Source organism: Cherax quadricarinatus, chromosome 81 (genome assembly GCF_038502225.1).
Source record: "Cherax quadricarinatus isolate ZL_2023a chromosome 81, ASM3850222v1, whole genome shotgun sequence".
Taxonomy (NCBI): domain Eukaryota; kingdom Metazoa; phylum Arthropoda; class Malacostraca; order Decapoda; family Parastacidae; genus Cherax; species Cherax quadricarinatus.
The window spans coordinates 6,818,011-6,840,199 of NC_091372.1; the positions used below are offsets into that span (position 1 = coordinate 6,818,011).

A 22,189-nucleotide genomic window follows, 5' to 3' on the forward strand; every position below is an offset into this window, starting at 1 on the left:
GAAAGTATATTTACCATTTTAGTATAAGTAGTTAATTTGCCTACTGACACTGTGTAACCACAAAGCCATGGATTAGTCTCCAAGAATATTAATAAACATTGAAATACAAGAAAAATATCATGATTATACTCCTATACTACTGTGTTAAATTTACATATTATGGTGTTAGCCTCACAACACTCGTACTTATTTTATTATCCCAAAAAGCAAGAATCTTATTCAATATTAATACTCAATCAGTCCTCCACTATCCCAAACTAGATAATGAAAAAAGATCCAATTATGCTAAATCTGTCTCCTAAGGTGCATATACAAACATCAGAGGTATATACAGTTGACCCTTGAGCTACACAGCCACATCTTGGGATCTTAATACAGGGAATTCTTCACTTGCCTAACCCTTGGGCATGACCTACTTCCACATTGGACATATGTGATACCGTCTACAACTGCTGCACCTCTCCTGCCTACAGTATATATAAGCCACTTCTTCACACATATGCTGTATTCTTTTCAAGATTGATGGACTGATTACATTGACTCAAGGCTGAGGGACTGATTGCCTCAAACTACTCCTGTTCTTCACCGTTCTCCTCTGTATGGACTGTTGAAGGCACTGTGTGGCAAAATGTTTCCTCATTAAAGATACCCAAGTGTTGCACATATGTCTAATTTACCAACATCCTTTTTTTTCCTCGTAAATTCTATGGTTAACCTCGTCTTTCATAAACCCACCTGCTGACAAGTCAACTCCTATATATCACATCACATTCACTTCCTTCATACTCCCTCCCTCCAATCTCATATCCTATCTTTCATTACCTATTTTTTTGTTATTCTCTCACTCTGCTCTTTCCTATATTATATATATTTCTTTTTTTAACACTACAGCCATCTCCCACTGAAGTAAGGTGACCTAACAAAGAAAACACTTTCACTGTTACTCATTCAATCACTATCTTGTGGATCAGTGTAACAAACTCCCGAGTACCATCATAGAAGCTAAGACATTGTGTAGTTTTAAAAATAGGTTGGATAAATACATGAGTGGGTGTGGGTGGGTGTGAGTTGGACCTGACTAGCTTGTGCTACTAGGTTGGATGCCGTGCTCCTCCCTTAAGTGACATGTCTGACCTCACTAGGTCAGTGAGGTCAGGCGGTCAGTGAGCTTAAGGTCACTAGGTCAGTGAGCTTAAGCCGGTGGGAGAATTGGACCTGCCTCACATAGGCCAGTAGGCCTGTTGCAGTGTTCCTTCTTTCTTATGTTCTTAAGTATGCTGACATTGCAGTTCAGATGACCTTCCAAATCACAACATCCCCGCCTCTCCTTAAGTGTGTACTAAACTCATACAAGTCATACAGTACCTGGGGACTAGGAGATAATCAGGTTTGATCCAGGGAAGGGAAGGGTAGCTCCAATTATTTGGACTTCAAACTCTTTACTGGCACCACCAAGGCAATTTCGTTGAAGAATCAGATCATCTACTTTATATCTCATGATTCAGCTGTGGTACCATAAGCTGTCACACCCTGTAATTGCCTATCTGAGATTACAGGAATGAGCTCCAGCTTTTGGTCGTGCATCTCACCATTCAACTGATTAATTGTTCATGTTACTTTACGTCAACATCTGCCATACAGCAGCTCGACACGTACCTGATGTATTCATCAACTCGTTGATGATATAAATCCTTAGATTTATCATCATATTGGGTTTCATAAACTTTTGAGAGGCAAATCGCTGTTGTCATGCGTGTATTATCTGTGATCTCGATACGACTCTCAAACTTGAATTCCTCCAGTTCTGAGCAAATGTCTAGCATTTTTTCTATACCTGTAAATGTAATAATATTCTTATAGTACCTGCCATATTTACTTGTTATATACCAAAATATTTACTAATGTTAAATGAGCTGACATGCTATATTAAAATTTGCCTATTTTTTATTCAATAAACTGTGTTATCTACTTTATACAAATGCACTTCGTTCATATTAAAATACGCTTTTTTTTTTTAACAAGTCGGCCGTCTCCCACCGAGGCAGGGTGACCAAAAAAGGAAGAAACTCCCAAAAAGAAAATACTTTCATCATCATCATTCAGCACTTTCACCTCACTCATGCATAATCACCGTCTTTGCAGAGGCGCTCAGATACGACAGTTCAGAAGTCCCTCCAAACTGTCAATATCCCAAACCCCTCCTTTAACCCTTTGACTGTTTTGGTCGTATAAATACGTCTTACGAGCCACCATTTTTGACATATATATACAGGTCCCCCTCAACATTCGCGAGGGTTAGGGGATCAAGAGCCTCGCGAATGTTGAAAAACCGTGAATGTTTGGTGCCCCAATATTGTAGGGAAATATATTACAATACTGCTTCCTTAACTTGTTGAACCATGAATAATCATAAAATACATGAAAACATCGTAAATTGTACTAAATATATACATGTTATGCTTTAATAACGTATGTTATTTAATAACATGTATGTTATTAACCCTTTGACTGTCGCGGCCGTATATATACGTTTTACGAGGTGCCGTGTTTGACGTATATATACTCATAAATTCTAGCGGCTTCAAATCAAGCAGGAGAAAGCTGGTAGGCCCACATGTGAGAGAATGGGTCTGTGTGGTCAGTGTGCACCATATAAAAAAAATCCTGGAGCACGCAGTGCATAATGAGAAAAAAAAACTCCAACCGTTTTTTTTAATTAAAATGCCGACTTTGTGGTCTATTTTCGTATAGTATTTATGGTTGTATTCTCGTTTTCTTGGTCTCATTTGATAGAATGGAAAACATATTACAGAAATAGAGGTGTTTTTGATTGATTTTACTATAAAAAGAACCTAGAAATGGACCTCAAAGTAGGGGAAATGTTTGATTTTTGCCAATGTTCAAAAGTAAACAAATGATGCCACTGTCCATTAAATGTCCAACTAGCCATTCTAATATGCAGTCATGAATGGGTTGATGTTATTTATACAGTTATTACAGCATTGCAGTAGTCTGCATAATAGTAAATCTAATATTTTTTGTTTGAATAAAAATTCAAAATAGAAAGCAAGAGTAATATCAGAGGGGCCTGGAGACGTGACTGATGAACAAAGAAAACGTTATTTTAGAGCCAGGAATGTCTGCATTGTTTATTCTGGACCTTATTTTGAAATTGTCATATTTTTTAGTTTTCGTGAAATTGGCCAAATTGCAAATTTCTGACCACATTATTAGGTAGTTGAAATCAGTAAATGGGCAGTTTCTTGTACTCAATCGATAGAAAAAATGAAGTTCTAAAGAAATAGCTATGAGTTTGGGCGACTGGAACAATGGAATTAGCCAAAAATAGAGCTCAAAGTGGGCGAAATCGCCGATTTGTAAACAGCGCCGAGGTCGCTAACTTCGCAAGAGCATAATTCCGTCAGTTTTCCATCAAATTTCGTTTTTTTGGTGTCATTACAATCGGGAAAAGATTCTCTATCATTTCATAAGAAAAAATAATTTTTTTTTTAATTTTGTGACACCAGGAGACACGTCAGGATTGGGGGTTGCGACAGTCAAAGGGTTAAATACCACTGCCTCCACCACTGCGAGTCCCTACTACCCTCCCTCCGACCCCCACAACTGGCAGCCAGCCCTCCCACCACTCAGTGTGGTGTTTGTTTGTTCATTATTTGCTATTAAACTACAGAATAAATAATGTAAACCCATTCATGACTGCATATTGGAATGGCTATTAGGAAAGGTATTAGACGGTGACATCATGTGTTTACTCTTGAACACAGCAAAGAATCGAACATTTGTGCTATTGCTAATAATAACAATAATAATAATAATAATAATAATAATAATAATAATAATAATAAATACGATATAATTGAAGAAGGAAATTGTACAAAAATACGAGGGAGTGGTTGACACATCGTCAGTGTGACTTTGTTTATGCTGGAGTGAACATTAGTCTCCCTGCTCTTCCAAACATTTCACAATAATTCAGTGGTTGAGCCAGTGGTATTTAATAACATATATGTTATAAATAATAATAGTACATGTTATTATTAATAACATGTATTATTATTAACATGTATGTATTTAATAACATATATGTTATAAATAATAATAGTACATATTATTAATAACATGTATTATTATTAACATGTATGTTATTAAATACCATTGCCTCAATCACTGCCTCTACCACTCCAGTCACACTCAATCTACAAGCACCAAACACAATGAATTATTGTGAAATGTTTGGAAGAGCAGGGAGACTAATGTTCACTCCAGCATAAACAAAGTCACACTGACGATGTGTCAACCACTCCCTCGTATTTTTGTACAATTTCCTTCTTCAATTATATTATATTTATTATTATTATTATTATTATTACTATTGTTATTATTAGCTGTAGCAGAAATGTTTAATTCTTTGCAGTGTTCAAGAGTAAACACATGATGTCACCGTCTAATACCTGTCCGAATAGCCATTCCAATATGCAGTCATGAATGGGTTTACATTATTTATACTGTAGTTTAATAGCAAATAATGAACAAACAAAACACTTGCCACACTGAGTGGTGGGAGGGCTGGCTGCCAGTTGCGGGGGTCGGAGGGAGGGTAGTAGGGACTCGCAGGTGGCGGGAAACTTAAATATGATTTGGCGGCTGGGAATTTGGCGGTTGGGAATTCGCGAATGTGTGAAGCCCGTGAAAGTTGAAAACGTGAATGTTGAGGGAGACCTGTACTCATAAATACTAGCGGCTTCAAATCAAGCAGGAGAAAGCTGGTAGGCCCACATGTGAGAAAATGGGTCTGTGTGGTCAGTGTGCACCATATAAAAAAAATGTGCAGCACACAGTGCATAATGAGAAAAAAAAAACTCCGACCATTTTTTGAATTAAAATGCCGACTTTGTGGTCTATTTTCGTATAGTATTTATGGTTGTATTCTCGTTTTCTTGGTCTCATTTGCTAGAATGGAAAACATATAATAGAAATAGAGGTGATTTTGATTGGTTTAACTATGAAAAGAACCTTTCCAATAAATATCCAAGTAGCCATTCTAATATGCAGTCATGAATGGGTTGACATTATTTATACAATTATTACAATATTGCAGTAGTCTGCATAACAGTAAATCTTCTATTTTTTATTTGAATAAAAATTCAAAATAGAAAGCAAAAGTAATATCAGAGGGGCCTGGAGACGTGGCTGATGAACAAAGATAATGTTATTTTAGAGCCAGGAATGCCTGCATTGTTCATTCTGGACCCTATTTTGAAATCGTTATATTTTTTAATTTTTGTGAAAATGGCCAAATTGCAAATTTCTAACCACGTTATTGGGTAGTTGAAATCGGTAAATGGGCAGTTTTTTGTACATCTCCACTGCTTCCAGATACTTCCTCGCTGCAGCATTTACAACCCAAGCTTCACACCCATATAAGATTGTTGGTACCACTATACTTTAATACATTCCCTTCTTTACCTCCATAGATAACATTTTTTGTCTCCACAGATACCTCAATGCACCACCCACATTTTTTCCTTCATCAATTCTATGGTTAACCTCATCCTTCATAAACCCATCTGCTGACAAGTCCACTCCCAAATATCTGAAAACATTCACTTCTTCCATACTCCCTCTCTCCAATGTAATATTCAATTTTTCTTTATCTAAATCACCTGATATGCTCATCACCTTACTCTTTTTTATGTCCACTTTCAACTTTCTACCTTTACACACCCTCCCAAATTCGTCCACTAACCTTTGCAACTTTTCTTTAGAATCTCCCATAAGCAAAGTATCATCAGCAAAAAGTAACTGTGTTAATTTCTAAATAAAATACTATCCAAGATAATCAAGCTTTTAATAGCAACATTATAAAGCAAATTCTCTATGTGACTAGTTCTAATTTAAACAAGGAAGGAAGGGGTAAGGGAGGTTTTGTGGGTGAGGGGCTTGGACTTCCAGCAGGCGTGCATGAGCGTGTTCGATAGGAGTGAATGGAGACGAATGGTATCTGGGACCTGACGATCTGTTGGAGTGTGAGCAGGGTAATATTTAGTGAAGGGATTCAGGGAAACCAGTTATTTTTATATAGCCAGACTTGAGTCCTGGAAATGGGAAGTACAATGCCTGCACTCTAAAGGAAGAGTTTCGGGATATTAGCAGTTTGGAGGGATATGTTGTGTCTCTTTATACATATATGCTTCTAAACTGTTGTGCTCTGAGCATCTCTGCAAAAACAGTGATTATGTGTGAGTGAGGTGAAAGTGCTGAATGATGCTGAAAGTACGTATTTTCTTTTTGGGGATTTTTTCTTTATTTTTGGGTCACCCTGCCTCGGTGGGAGATGGCCGACTTGTTAAAAAAATTGTGTATCCATACCTCCCATTCTGACGAACCTGTCTCCCCAGCCCAGTTTGTTCCACTCCACGTTCTTGAGAATGAGTTCTATTATGGCATCTCGGCATATTCCACTCATGGTGCGTTGGGTCACAATAGAGACAAACGTGGCCATCAAACTATCTATTTCTTTCTGATTTGCTGAAATGAAATAAATGTGGTTGTATAGGTATTCATAGGCAATAAACAATACATAATAATAATAATACATAAAAATAATAATGCTAGGGTGTTGGGGAAAGGGGTGGGATTAAATTATGGGAAATCAAATACAAAATGGAAAATGACAGTTATTTTTTGCTGATGATATGATGCTTATGGAAGATTCTAAAGAAAAGTTGCAAAGGTTAGTGGACAAGTTTGGGAGGGTGTGTAAAGGTAGAAAGTTGAAAGTGAACATAGATAAGAGTAAGGTGATGAGGGTATCAAATGATCTAAATAAAGAAAAATTGGATATCACATTGGAGAGAGGGAGTATGGAAGAAGTGAATGTTTTTAGATATTTGGGAGTTGACATGTCAGCAGATGGGTTTATGAAGGATGAAGTTAACCACAGAATTGATGAAGGAAAAAAAGGTGAGTGGTGCATTGAGGTATATGTGGAGACAAAAAACGTTATCAATGGAGGCAAAGAAGGGAATGTATGAAAGTATAGTGGTACCAACGATCTCATATGGGTGTGGCCTGGGCTGTAAATACTGCAGCGAGGAGGCGGTTGGAGGCAGTGGAGATGTCCTGTCTAAGGGCAATGTGTGGTGTAAATATTATGCAGAAAACTTGGAGTGTGGAAATTAGGAGAAGGTGTGGAGTTAATAAAAGTATTAGTCAGAGGGCTGAAGAGGGGTTATTGAGGTGGTTTTGTAATTTAGAGAGAATGGATCAAAGTTGAATGATATGGAGAGTGTATAAATCTGTAGGGGAAGGAAGGTGGGGTAGGGGTCATCCTCAAAAACGTTGGAGGGAGGGGGTAAAGGAGGTTTTGTGGGAGAGGGGTTTGGACTTTCAGCAAGCGTGTGTGAGCGTGTTAGATAGAAGTGAATGGAGATGAATGGTTTTTGGGACCTGACGAGCTGTTGGAGTGTGAGCAGGGTAATATTTAGTGAAGGGATGCAGGGAAACCGGTTATTTTTATAAAGCCAGACTCGAGTACTGGAAATGGGAAGTACTTTAAAGGAGGGGTTTGGGATATTGGCAGTTTGGAGGGATACGTTATACTATATCTTTATATATCCTTCTACACTGTTGTATCTGAGCGCCTCTGCAAAAACAGTGATTATGTATGAGTGAGGTGAAACTGTTGAATGATGATGAAAGAATTTTCTTTTTGGGATTTTTTCTTTCTTTTGTGTCACCCTGCCTCTGTGGGAGATGGCTGACTTGTTGAAAAAAATAATAATAACAATAATCAGGACAGATCTTTTATACTGTATTCGCACATAATTTCTGGGAATACATCACTCAATGTTTATAGAGGGGCCACAGATATATCAGATCACTTTCTAGTTGTAGCTACACTGAGAGTAAAAGGTAGATGGGATACAAGGAGAATAGAAGCATCAGGGAAGAGAGAGGTAAAGGTTTATAAACTAAAAGAGGAGGCAGTTAGGGTAAGATATAAACAGCTATTGGAGGATAGATGGGCTAATGAGAGCATAGGCAATGGGGTCGAAGAGGTATGGGGTAGGTTTAAAAATGTAGTGTTAGAGTGTTCAGCAGAAGTTTGTGGTTACAGGAAAGTGGGTGCAGGAGGGAAGAGGAGCGATTGGTGGAATGATGATGTAAAGAGAGTAGTAAGGGAGAAAAAGTTAGCATATGAGAAGTTTTTACAAAGTAGAAGTGATGCAAGGAGGGAAGAGTATATGGAGAAAAAGAGAGAAGTTAAGAGAGTGGTGAAGCAATGTAAAAAGAGAGCAAATGAGAGAGTGGGTGAGATGTTATCAACAAATTTTGTTGAAAATAAGAAAAAGTTTTGGAGTGAGATTAACAAGTTAAGAAAGCCTAGAGAACAAATGGATTTGTCAGTTAAAAATAGGAGAGGAGAGTTATTAAATGGAGAGTTAGAGGTATTGGGAAGATGGAAGGAATATTTTGAGGAATTGTTAAATGTTGATGAAGATAGGGAAGCTGTGATTTCGTGTATAGGGCAAGGAGGAATAACATCTTGTAGGAGTGAGGAAGAGTCAGTTGTGAGTGTGGGGGAAGTTCGTGAGGCAGTAGGTAAAATGAAAGGGGGTAAGGCAGCCGGGATTGATGGGATAAAGATAGAAATGTTAAAAGCAGGTGGGGATATAGTTTTGGAGTGGTTGGTGCAATTATTTAATAAATGTATGGAAGAGGGTAAGGTACCTAGGGATTGGCAGAGAGCATGCATAGTTCCTTTGTATAAAGGCAAAGGGGATAAAAGAGAGTGCAAAAATTATAGGGGGATAAGTCTGTTGAGTGTACCTGGTAAAGTGTATGGTAGAGTTATAATTGAAAGAATTAAGAGTAAGACGGAGAATAGGATAGCAGATGAACAAGGAGGCTTTAGGAAAGGTAGGGGGTGTGTGGACCAGGTGTTTACAGTGAAACATATAAGTGAACAGTATTTAGATAAGGCTAAAGAGGTCTTTGTGGCATTTATGGATTTGGAAAAGGCGTATGACAGGGTGGATAGGGGGGCAATGTGGCAGATGTTGCAAGTGTATGGTGTAGGAGGTAGGTTACTGAAAGCAGTGAAGAGTTTTTACGAGGATAGTGAGGCTCAAGTTAGAGTATGTAGGAAAGAGGGGAATTTTTTCCCAGTAAAAGTAGGCCTTAGACAAGGATGTGTGATGTCACCGTGGTTGTTTAATATATTTATAGATGGGGTTGTAAGAGAAGTAAATGCGAGGGTCTTGGCAAGAGGCGTGGAGTTAAAAGATAAAGAATCACACACAAAGTGGGAGTTGTCACAGCTGCTCTTTGCTGATGACACTGTGCTCTTGGGAGATTCTGAAGAGAAGTTGCAGAGATTGGTGGATGAATTTGGTAGGGTGTGCAAAAGAAGAAAATTAAAGGTGAATACAGGAAAGAGTAAGGTTATGAGGATAACAAAAAGATTAGGTGATGAAAGATTGAATATCAGATTGGAGGGAGAGAGTATGGAGGAGGTGAACGTATTCAGATATTTGGGAGTGGACGTGTCAGCGGATGGGTCTATGAAAGATGAGGTGAATCATAGAATTGATGAGGGAAAAAGAGTGAGTGGTGCACTTAGGAGTCTGTGGAGACAAAGAACTTTGTCCTTGGAGGCAAAGAGGGGAATGTATGAGAGTATAGTTTTACCAACGCTCTTATATGGGTGTGAAGCGTGGGTGATGAATGTTGCAGCGAGGAGAAGGCTGGAGGCAGTGGAGATGTCATGTCTGAGGGCAATGTGTGGTGTGAATATAATGCAGAGAATTCGTAGTTTGGAAGTTAGGAGGAGGTGCGGGATTACCAAAACTGTTGTCCAGAGGGCTGAGGAAGGGTTGTTGAGGTGGTTCGGACATGTAGAGAGAATGGAGCGAAACAGAATGACTTCAAGAGTGTATCAGTCTGTAGTGGAAGGAAGGCGGGGTAGGGGTCGGCCTAGGAAGGGTTGGAGGGAGGGGGTAAAGGAGGTTTTGTGTGCGAGGGGCTTGGACTTCCAGCAGGCATGCGTGAGCGTGTTTGATAGGAGTGAATGGAGACAAATGGTTTTTAATACTTGACGTGCTGTTGGAGTGTGAGCAAAGTAACATTTATGAAGGGATTCAGGGAAACCGGCAGGCCGGACTTGAGTCCTGGAGATGGGAAGTACAGTGCCTGCACTCTGAAGGAGGGGTGTTAATGTTGCAGTTTAAAAACTGTAGTGTAAAGCACCCTTCTGGCAAGACAGTGATGGAGTGAATGATGGTGAAAGTTTTTCTTTTTCGGGCCACCCTGCCTTGGTGGGAATCGGCCGGTGTGATAATAAATAAATAAAACATCACTCAAACAAATCAAGAGCTTAAAGAATAAAAAGAATAAAGATTTTATTTCTTTGTAAAGGTTACAATGCGTAATTACAATTTTGGTTTGCTAAGTACAAAGAAAGCCACTATCATGCTGGGGCATTTCAGACAGATAATGTATTCAGAGATGTACTGTAGCTAAGATACATCTTGTAATATTTGCAAAGCAGAGTTTTAAAGACATGTAATTCCAGATTGAAGAAACAGATGAACACAGAGTTGTAAAACAGTCACAATTTACCCAGTGAATTTGCCTCATAATTTAAAAAAGTCTGTTATAACTGGGTCCAATATATATACCGAGGGTTTACTTTAAGTTTTTTCATTGTTTTAGCACATCGGCCATTTCTGACTGAGGCAGGTGACCCGAAAAAGAATAAAACTCATCTAATGGTGAAAAATGGTTCCATGCAAAGCTAAGAGGAAAATTTTGTTCATTAATTTTTTTTTACAAAGAAACAGAGTAGACAATGGGATGTGCCAACAATTGACAATCCTATGACATTTTAAGCAGGGAAAAACCTTTATGTTACAATGTTTCATCCATATCTTGGTCAAAGTGATTGAAACACAGTACCATAGTTCATCCATTCTTGGTCAAAGTGATTGAAACAAGGTAGAAGTCTCTGAAAACACATACAAGTCTCTGAAATCAAGAAAGAATATAAAGCCTACCTGCAAGGAGTTTTTTATCAGCTTTCTTTTCTAGTTTAATATCCATGCCAGCCAGGGTGTTGAAGAATGTCTGGAAGGTGTACTGTGTGGCATTGACTATTGCTTGTTCTTTACTGTTCATCAGCTCTAGAAGCCAGGGTATACCCACCTCTTGCAGGACAATCTTGCACTGCAAAAATGCAATCAAGATAACAATGAAAAGAAAATACAATATACATTATTTTTTTTTATTAACACATCGGCCATCTCCCACCAAGGTAGGGTGGCCTGAATAAGAAAAACTTTAATTATCATTCACTCCATCACTGTCTTGCCAGAGGCATGCTTATACTGCAGTTATAAAACTGCAACATTAACACCCCTCCTTCAGAGTGCAGGCACTGTACTTCCCATTTCCAGGACTCAAGTCCAGCTTGCCAGTTTCCCTGAATCCCTTCATAAATGTTATCTTGCTCACACTCCAACAGCACATCATATGCATACATAAAAACATACATATTTGATTATATCAACAATGGAATGAGTAACTAAAGGAAGCATTAAGATCTACAGCCACTGGAAATATAAACAAATTAGTTTTTAACACATCAGCTATATCCCACTAAGGTAGGGTGACCCAAAAAAAGAGGAAAACACATCCACTCATTCAACTGCTGTCTTACCAGAAACATGTCGGTTCTCTGAACCATTCATCTACATCCTCATCCTTCCTCTAGAATGCAGGAACTAATCCTCACCTCCAGGACTCAAGCCTGGCTAACCAGTTTTTCCCTGTATCCCTTTATAAATATTACCTTGTTCATATTTCAACAGTACATGTCATAAAAACTACTCATCTCTGCTCATTTCAATCTAACATAATCACATAAGCCTACTGGATGCTCAAAAACCTAGCACTCAAAGTAATCCATATCTCCTTTACTCTGTTCCTGTGACTAGCAATAGGTAACTGCATGATTCATTAAATGATAAAAGCTCATATATTTATTTACATATATATCATAATCTAGGTAGTAGGTTGGTAGACAGCAACTGCCCAGGGAGGTACTACCATCCTGCCAAGTGAGTGCAAAACAAAAGCCTGTAATTGTTTTACATAATAGGATTGCTGGTGTCCTTTTTTCTGTCTCATAAACATGCAAGATTTCAGGTACGTCTTGCTACTTCTACTTACACTTAGGTCACACAACACATACATGTACAAGCACATATATACACACCCCTCTGGGTTTTCTTCTATTTTCTTTCTAGTTCTTATTCTTGTTTATTTCCTCTTATCTCCATGGGGAAGTGGAACAGAATTCTTCCTCCATAAGCCATGCGCGTTGTAAGAGGCGACTAAAATGCCGGGAGCAAGGGGCTAGTAACCTCTTCTCCTGTATATACAGTGGACCCCCGGTTAACGATATTTTTTCACTCCATAAGTATGTTCAGGTGCCAGTACTGACCGAATTTATTCCCATAAGGAATATTGTGAAGTAGATTAGTCCATTTCAGACCCCCAAACATACACGTACAAACGCACTTACATAAATACACTTACATAATTGGTCGCATTCGGAGGTAATCGTTATGCGGGGGTCCACTGTATTACTAAATGAAAAAGGAGAAACTTTCGTTTTTCCTTTTGGGCCACCCCGCCTAGGTGGGATACGGCCGATGTGTTGAAAGAAAGAAAGAAAGATATATCATAATTCTGGGAGCAAAGGGCTAGTAACCTCTTCTGTATAAATTACTAAATGTAAAAAGAAGAAACTTAGTTTCTTCTTTTTACATTTCTGACCTGAAAAAGAACAAAGTTTCTTTTTTTTCGGGAACAAAGTTTCTTTTTTTTTCGGGAACAAAGTTTCTTTTTTTTTCGGATCGCCCTGCTCAGTGGGAGATGGGTGTTGTGTAAAAAAAAAAATGTATCAAAATGCCTAACAATGAATGCTTTTAGAAAAAATTATGTAAACTGCAGTATAACCAACCTTTGTAAAATGTGATCAGGTTAACTGCAATATAATTAATGCAATGCTTCAAACTCATTAAGAAATCTCATATGAGATGTAGATGAAGTTTCTCATTTACAATGCAATCTGAAGCTGCATGTACATTCCATAGTTTACATTATTAAACATACAGTACAGTATATTGCAGTTAACCTGATAAGAGGATCATTTTCTTAATTCTTAATTCACATTTTCTTAATTCTTAAATCAAAAGGTAGAAAAAATTATCAAATGAGATACATGTACAAGCAAATTATTACTATATTTTTTTAATACCTCAATGCTCATCTGCCAAGACAGGATGACCCAAAGAAAAGGAAACACAGTTACCATCATTCACCCAATCTCTATTTCACTATTAGGATATTACACGTACAAATGTTTTACTTTATTTTTGGCACAAACTGGACAATTAATATTGTGTTCACATGGAAGCACTAAACTGTACAAATTGGACTAGAAACACAAATTTTTTGGGGATGATCTTTTTCTTGGTTTCATACATGAATTTTAAATTGAAAATTAATCTTACGAATCATACAGTTTCCGTGAAAATGAATTCACTTAAGTTTCTCATGCCCAAATCTCTTCGTTTCTCAACACTTTTTCTAATGAACATCAATATTAACAAGGTTAGAGCAATGTTTAAAGATTTAGGTCCGCTGAAACTAAAAAATGAGTTTAAGTTTAAAAAAAATCTCTTATATAAACAGCATTTTTTTTAACATGTCAGCTGTTTCCCACCGAGGCAGGGTGACCCAAAAAAAGAAAAAAAAAAAACCAAAAAGAAAAACTTTCATCATCATTCAACACTTTCACCATCACTCACACGTAATCACCGTCTTTGCAGAGGCACTCAGATGTGACAGTTTAGATGTCCCTCCAATCTGCCAATATCCCAAACCCCTCCTTTAAAGTGCAGGCATTGTACTTCCTATTTCCAGGACTCAAGTCTAGTTAACTGGTTTCCCTGAATCCCTTCACAAAACATTACCCTGCTCACACTCCAACAGCTCGTCAGGTCCCAAAAACAATTCATCTCCATTCACTCCTACCTAACACGCTCACACACGCTTACTGGAAATCCAAGCCCCTTGCCCACAAAACCTCCTTTACACCCCCCCTCCAACCTTTTTGAGGATGACCCGTTCCCCACCTTTCTCCCCCTATAGATCTATACGCACTCCAAGTCATTCTACTTTGTTCCATCCTCTCTAAATGACCAAACCATCTCAACAACCCCTATTCAGCCCTCTGATTAATACTTTTAGTACTCCACACCTCCTCCTAATTTCCACACTACAAATTCTCTGCATAATATTAACACCACACATTGCCCTTAGACACATCTCCACTGCCTCCAGCTGTCTCCTCACTGCAGCATTTACAACCCATGCTTCACACCCATGGATAACTATCTATGTCTCCACAGATACCTCAATGCACCACTCGCCTTTTTTTCCTTCATCAATTCTATGGTTACGCTCATCCTTCACAAACCCATCTTCTGACAAGAGAACTCCCAAATATCTGAACACATTCACTTCTTCCATACTCCCTCCCTCCAATGAGATATAAGAACATAAGAACATAAGAATGTAGGAACACTGCAGAAGGCCTAATGGCCCATACGAGGCAGGTCCTTATCAAAACGACATCTACCTAAAGCTACTCAAGAAATAACTCCCGTACCCCTTAACACCAATCAAACCCAGCCCCTCCCACTCATATATTTGTCCAGTCTCTTCTTAAAGCTACCCAAGGTCCTAGCCTCTATCACCCCACTGGGAAGACTGTTCCATGCATCTACAACTCTGTTAGAAAACCAGTACTTACCTATGTCCTTTCTAAATCTAAATTTATCCAACTTAAATCCATTATTCCTGGTTCTTACCTGGTTCGACACCCTCAGTACTTTATTAATGTCTCCCTTGTTTATGCCCGTCATCCACTTATACACTTCAATGATATCTCCCCTCATTCTACGCCTCTCCAGAGGGTGGAGATTTAAGGCTTTAAGTCTATCTTCATACGGGAGGTTCCTTACACAGTAAATCATTTTAGTCATTCTTCTCTGTATGTTCTCTAATGAGTCTATGTCCATCCTGTAGTAAGGGGACCAAAACTGAGCAGCATAATCTAAATGAGGCCTCACCAGTGATGTATAGAGCTGTAAAATAACTTTTGGACTTCTGTTACTTATACTTCTTGAGATAAATCCAAGTAATCTGTTGGCCTTGTTGCGCACACTAAGGCACTGCTGTCTTGGCTTTAGATTTCTGCTTACCATGACTCCCAAGTCTTTTTCACATTCTGTATGACCAAGCTCTACTTCACCTAGATTATAGCTTCGAGGGTTATTTTCATTACCAAGGGCAAGTACCTTACACTTATCCACATTAAACTTCATCTGCCATTTTTCAGACCAAGACATTAATTTGTTCAAATCATCCTGGAGTTCATTGATATCCTCCTCAGAGTGAATTATACGGCCTATCTTTGTATCATCAGCAAATTTACTCATGTCACTAGTAATCCCTTCATCAAGGTCATTAATGTAAATTATGAACAGGAGAGGGCCTAAAACTGATCCTTGTGGAACGCCACTAGTGACTAATCCCCATTCAGATTTCACTCCATTAATGGTAACTCTCTGCTTTCTATTGGTAAGCCATGCCTCAATCCATGCTAGAACTTTACCTCCTATACCATGAGCTGCCACTTTTCTTAAGAGTCTCTTGTGAGGTACTCTGTCGAAGGCTTTACTAAAATCCAAATAAACAATATCATATTCCTTATCACTGTCAACTGCCTCAAATGTTCTATTGAAGAACGTCAGTAAGTTTGTCAGGCAGGAACGACCTCTCGTGAATCCATGCTGAGATTCATTTATCAAGTTATGCTCTTCAAGGTGACTTCTGATAATGTCAGCTATAATTGATTCTAATAACTTGCCCACTATAGATGTCAGGCTAATTGGACGGTAATTTGAAGGAGTGGACTTATCCCCTGATTTGAATATAGGAACCACATTAGCCATCTTCCACAACTCTGGCACAACACTGGTAAGGATGGACGCATTGAATACACTCGTTAATGGCTGACTAAGCTCCATCTTGCATTCCTTAAGTACCCTTGAAAACAACTCATCGGGTCCCGGGGACTTATTTTGTTTCAGTTTGTCTATCTGTTTAATAACCATGTCCCTCGTGACAGTAATATTAGTTAACTTAAATTCATCAGGAACTAAATAATTGTTAATTACTGGAATCTCATTTACATCTTCCTGTGCAAAAACTGACAAAAAATAGTCATTAAATAAGGAACACATTTCCAGTTCATTATCTGTCAGCTGTCCATTCCCAGATTTCAGAGGTCCTACTTTTTCCTTCACCTTCGTCCTATACACTTGAAAGAACCCCTTTGGATTAGTCTTTGATTCATTAGCAACTCTAATTTCATAGTCACGTTTAGCCTTTCTAATCGCCTTTTTTACTTCTCTTTTAAGCTGAACATATTGGTCAGTAAGGTTAACCTCTCCTCTTCTGATGCGCCTATAAATTCCCCTTTTCTCCCCTAATAGATGCTTTAGCCTCCTGTTAACCCATTTGGGATCGTTATTATTAGACCTAATTTCTCTCTGAGGAATGTATATACTCTGGGCACTGTGTACATTATTAAGAAAACAATCATAAAAGCAGATCCCTTCATATTCATGAGTATGATTATCGTCAATAAAATCATTAGCTAGATAACCCCAATCAAGATTAGACAGATGTTCCCTAAGTCCATTATAATCGGCAGAACGAAAATCAGGGATTTTTACTGTATTATCATTATTCTTGCATTCCCAATTAATGCTAAAAGTGATGGATTTGTGATCACTTGCGCCAAGCTCTTCAGTGATCTCCAGATTATTCACGAGTGTTTCCTTATTTGACAAGACTAGGTCTAGCAAATTATTACCCCTGGTAGGCTCAGTTACACTCTGTTTCAGAAAACAGTCCTGAACTGTTTCCATGAAGTCACTGGACTCTAGATTACCTGTCAAAGAATTCCAGTCAATTTGGCTAAAGTTAAAGTCCCCTACTATGACTATGTTACTGTGTCCAGAAGCCCTAACAATTTCGTCCCAAAGAAGTCTCCCTCTATCGTGATCCAAGCCTGGAGGTCGGTATATTACACCTAGAATTAGTTTTTCTTGACCCTCCACGAACTCTACCCAAACAGACTCTGTTACTGCTCCATCTATTTTTATACCTGTTTTTATGCAACAATTAATATTTTCTCGAACATACAATGCAACTCCTCCCCCCTTCCCATTACATCTATCCACATTGAACAACTTAAATCCCTGAATATTACACTCAGCAGTCATATCCCGACTCTTTAAATCATACCACGTTTCAGTTAATGCAATGATATCAAAGTTCCCAGCACATGCTACCAAACGTAGTTCATTAATTTTATTTCTTGCACTTCGACTGTTAGCATAAAATACCATCATATGTTTTTTCTTCTGCACATTTTTCCTATTCATCTTTGTTTTTACACAATTTCTGAAATTATCATTACCCAGAGTTACTCCATGACAGTTACTATTAAGATTCTTAATATCAGAGCATAAGTCAATATATCCATACTCATTATTAATCATTTCTAAACCCATACCTCTAACTAATCCTAGTTTAAAGTCCTAACAACCCCCTCAACTGAGTTAGCAAGAAAACCCACACCTGCCCTGGATAAGTGAACCCCATCCCTGGCATACATGTCATTTCGGCCATAGAAGTTGTCCCAGTTGTCAATGAATGGTACTGCATTATCCTTACAGTGTTTATCCAGCCAACAATTAATACCAATTGCTCTGGACAACCATTCATTACCAACACCTCTTCTTGGCAAAATGCCACATATAACAGGACACCCCCCCTTCTTCCTAATTATGTCTATAGCTAAATTGTTCTTTATCTAAATCGTTTGATACCCTCATCACCTTACTCTTACCTATGTTCCCTTCAACTTTCTACCTTTACACTACGTTTATAGTATGTTATATCACATATATGATGAACTACTGACTGTTGTGATTATTTTTTTTTCTTTTGAAAATATCACTTGGGCCTCCCGGTACCTGTAGCCCAGGGGCCTAGAAAAATCTTAATCCAGCTCTGGGTGTGCCGTAGTATTTGTATCGGTTGTATTGGCTAATTTTGATGGTACTGGTATTGACCCAATCAAGTACTGTATCAGTGCTGCAATTTTCTCATGAACAGTGGCTGCCTTTGTAGGAAATGGCTAATGTATTAACATTCTTTAATCAACAGTCATAAGGAATTGTTTCCATAATCACAATTTTAGTACAAGACAGAATACTTACCCTCTCCAAGTCCTTGCAGAATTCAGACAATGTTCTGGCACAAGCAACTCTGATTTCAACATTCTTTTCTGTTTTCAGCATCTGAATCATTCGTCCCAGCACATTCTGCTTCATCAACAGCTCAGAGCCTATTAAAATAAATATGACAAAGAATACTTGCTATGAGATGCTACCAATAATAAGCATATCACTTATCAAGCCTACTGTTAATATTTGTTTTCTTTATTAAGAAAAGCAATTGGTTCATAATGTCATTTTTGGAACCTTAGAAGGGGTGGGGATATTTGCAGTTTTGAACTATAGTATTGGTGTCCCTCTGGCAAGACAGTGATGGAGTGAATGATTGTAAGTGTTTCTTCTTTTCTGGATCACCTTACCTTGGAGGGAGACAGCCAGTTTGTCGAAAAAAAAAATTCTTTCCCTTAACTACTAATCACCTCTCAACCCTACAGTTCCACTATTTTCCAAACTAATGCTTTAACCAATTTTCATTTACAAGTAGCTGCATCACAAACACTTCATCCACAAAATTATTTTAACTATATATATATATATATACCTGCTTTTATCTTACTATATCAGTTATTACTGTAGAGAAAAATAATATTCTACTTATACATATTTAGGATCTATCCATTATTCCTAGTTAGGTCTTTTAAAAGATTTGTAATTGCATAATTATTTCTGTGATATTCTTAGTCATATAAATACAGTAAGATCTTGGTTTAATGGCCCTTGATTTAACAGATTTTGGACGTAATGGACAAAATACAGACAATGGACAAAGTCCAGTTTCCAGAATTGTCCATTATTATCAGAACATATGGAGGGAGGGAGTAAAGGAGGTTTTGTGGGCAAGGGGCTTTGACTTCCAGCAAGTGTGTGTGAATGTGTTAGATAGGAGTAAATGGAGATGAATGGTTTTTGGGACTTGACGAGGTGTTGGAGAGTAAGCAGGGTAATATTTAGTGAAGGGATTCAGGGAAACAGGTTATTATAGATTTAGCCAGACTTAAGTCCTGGAAATGGGAAGTACAATGCCTGCACTTTAAAGGAGGGGTCTGGGATATTGACAGTTTGTAGTGAGAGTGAGTGAGTGAGTGAGTGAGAGAGAGAGAGAGAGAGAGAGAGAGAGAGAGAGAGAGAGAGAGAGAGAGAGAGAGAGAGAGACAGAGAGAGAAAATGAGATAATGAGAGAGAATGAGTGAGATAACGAGAGAGAGTGAGAGAATGAGTGAGAAAAGGAGAGTAAGAGAATGAGAGTGAGAAAGAATGAGAGAGAATGAGAGAGAATGAGGGAATGAGAGAGTGAGAGTGTGAGTGTGAGTGAGTGAGTGAGTGAGTGAGTGAGTGTGTGTGTGTGTGTGTGTGTGTGTGTGTGTGTGTGTGTGTGTGTGTGTGTGTGTGTGTGTGTGTGTGTGTGTGTGTGTGTGTGTGTACTCACCTAGTTGAGGTTGCAGGGGTCGAGTCCAAGCTCATGGTCCCGCCTCTTCACTGGTCGCCACTAGCTCACTCTCCCTGAACCATGAGCTTTATCGTACCTCTGCTTAAAGCTAAGTATGGATCCTGCCTCCACTACATCTCTTCCCAAACTATTCCACTTCCTGACTACTCTGTGGCTGAAGAAATACTTCCTAACATCCCTGTGATTCATCTGTGTCTTCAGCTTCCAACTGTGTCCCCTTGTTGCTGTGTCCAGTCTCTGGAACATCCTGTCTTTGTCCACCTTGTCAATTCCTCTCAGTATTTTGTAAGTCGTTATCATGTCCCCCCTATCTCTCCTGTCCTCCAGTGTCGTCAGGTTGATTTCCCTTAACCTCTCCTCGTAGGACATACCTCTTAGCTCTGGGACTAGTCTTGTGGCAAACCTTTGCACTTTCTCTAGTTTCTTTACATGCTTGGCTAGGTGTGGGTTCCAAACTGGTGCCGCATACTCCAATATGGGCCTAACGTACACGGTGTACAGGGCCCTGAACGACTCCTTATTAAGATGTCGGAATGCTGTTCTGAGGTTTGCTAGGCGCCCATATGCAGCAGCCATTATTTGGTTGATGTGCGCTTCAGGAGATGTGCCTGGTGTTATACTCACCCCAAGATCTTTTTCCTTGAGTGAGGTTTGTAGTCTCTGGCCCCCTAGACTGTACTCCGTCTGCAGTCTTCTTTGCTCTTCCCCAATCTTCATGACTTTGCACTTGGTGGGACTGAACTCCAGGAGCCAATTGCTGGACCAGGTCTGCAGCCTGTCCAGATCCCTTTGTAGTTCTGCCTGGTCTTCGATCGAGTGAATTCTTCTCATCAACTTCACGTCATCTGCAAACAGGGACACCTCGGAGTCTATTCCTTCCGTCATGTCGTTCACAAATACCAGAAACAGCACTGGTCCTAGGACTGACCCCTGTGGGACCCCGCTGGTCACAGGTGCCCACTCTGACACCTCGCCACGTACCATGACTCGCTGCTGTCTTCCTGACAAGTATTCCCTGATCCACTGTAGTGCCTTCCCTGTTATCCCTGCTTGGTCCTCCAGTTTTTGCACTAATCTCGTGTGGAACTGTGTCAAACGCCTTCTTGCAGTCCAAGAATATGCAATCCACCCACCCCTCTCTCTCTTGTCTTACTGCTGTTACCATGTCATAGAACTCCAGTAGGTTTGTGACACAGGATTTCCCATCCCTGAAACCATGTTGGCTGCTGTTGATGAGATCATTCTTTTCTAGGTGTTCCACCTCTCTTCTCCTGATAATCTTCTCCATGATTTTGCATACTATACATGTCAGTGACACTGGTCTAGTTTAGTGTTTCATGTCTGTCTCCTTTTTTAAAGATTGGGACTACATTTGCTGTCTTCCATGCCTCAGGCAATCTCCCTGTTTCGATAAATGTATTGAATATTGTTGTTAGGGGTACACATAGCGCCTCTGCTCCCTCTCTCAGGACCCATGGGGAGATGTTATCTGGCCCCATTGCCTTTGAGGTATCTAGCTCACTCAGAAGCCTCTTCACTTCTTCCTCGGTTGTGTGCACTGTGTCCAGCACTTGGTGGTGTGCCCCACCTCTCTGTCTTTCTGGAGCCCCTTCTGTCTCCTCTGTGAACACTTCTTTGAATCTCTTGTTGAGTTCCTCACATACTTCACGGTCATTTCTTGTTGTCTCTCCTCCTTCCTTCCTTCCTTAGCCTGATTACCTGGTCCTTGACTGTTGTTTTCCTCCTGATGTGGCTATATAACAGTTTCGGGTCAGATTTGGCTTTCGCTGCTATGTCGTTTTCATAGTCGTTGGGCCTCCCTTCTTATCTGTGCATATTCGTTTCTGACTCTACGACTGCTCTCCTTATTCTCCTGGGTCCTTTGCCTTCTATATTTCTTCCATTCCCTAGCACACTTGGTTTTTGCCTCCCTGCACCTTTGGGTGAACCATGGGCTCATCCTGGCTTTTTCATTATTCCTGTTACCCTTGGGTACAAACCTCTCCTCAGCCTCCTTGCACATTGTTGCTACATATTCCATCATCTCATTAACTGGCTTCCCTGCCAGTTCTCTGTCCCACTGAACCCCGTTCAGGGAGTTCCTCATTCCCGTGTAGTCCCCTTGTAGTTTGGCTTCATTCGTCCTGGCCTTCCTGCTTCCCCCTCCACTTGTAGCTCTACTGTGTATTCGAAGCTTAAAACCACATGATCGCTGGCCCCAAGGGGTCTTTCACATGTGATGTCCTCAATATCTGCACTAATCAAGGTGAATACC

At 39.3% G+C, this 22,189-nt stretch overlaps 1 protein-coding gene across 2 annotated transcripts in view; it reads right to left on the reverse strand.

Moving 5' to 3' along the window:
• Positions 1-22,189, reverse strand: part of unc-45 (unc-45 myosin chaperone) — a 65,334-nt gene that overhangs the window by 25,723 nt on the left and 17,422 nt on the right. For both annotated transcript variants that reach the window (XM_070102302.1, XM_070102303.1), the window contains exons 6-9: positions 18,450-18,577; positions 11,079-11,247; positions 6,391-6,549; positions 1,657-1,834 (exon numbers count right to left, since the gene is read on the reverse strand). In XM_070102302.1, coding sequence (XP_069958403.1) covers positions 1,657-1,834; positions 6,391-6,549; positions 11,079-11,247; positions 18,450-18,577 — 634 coding nt within the window. The remainder of the gene's footprint in view (positions 1-1,656; positions 1,835-6,390; positions 6,550-11,078; positions 11,248-18,449; positions 18,578-22,189) is intronic.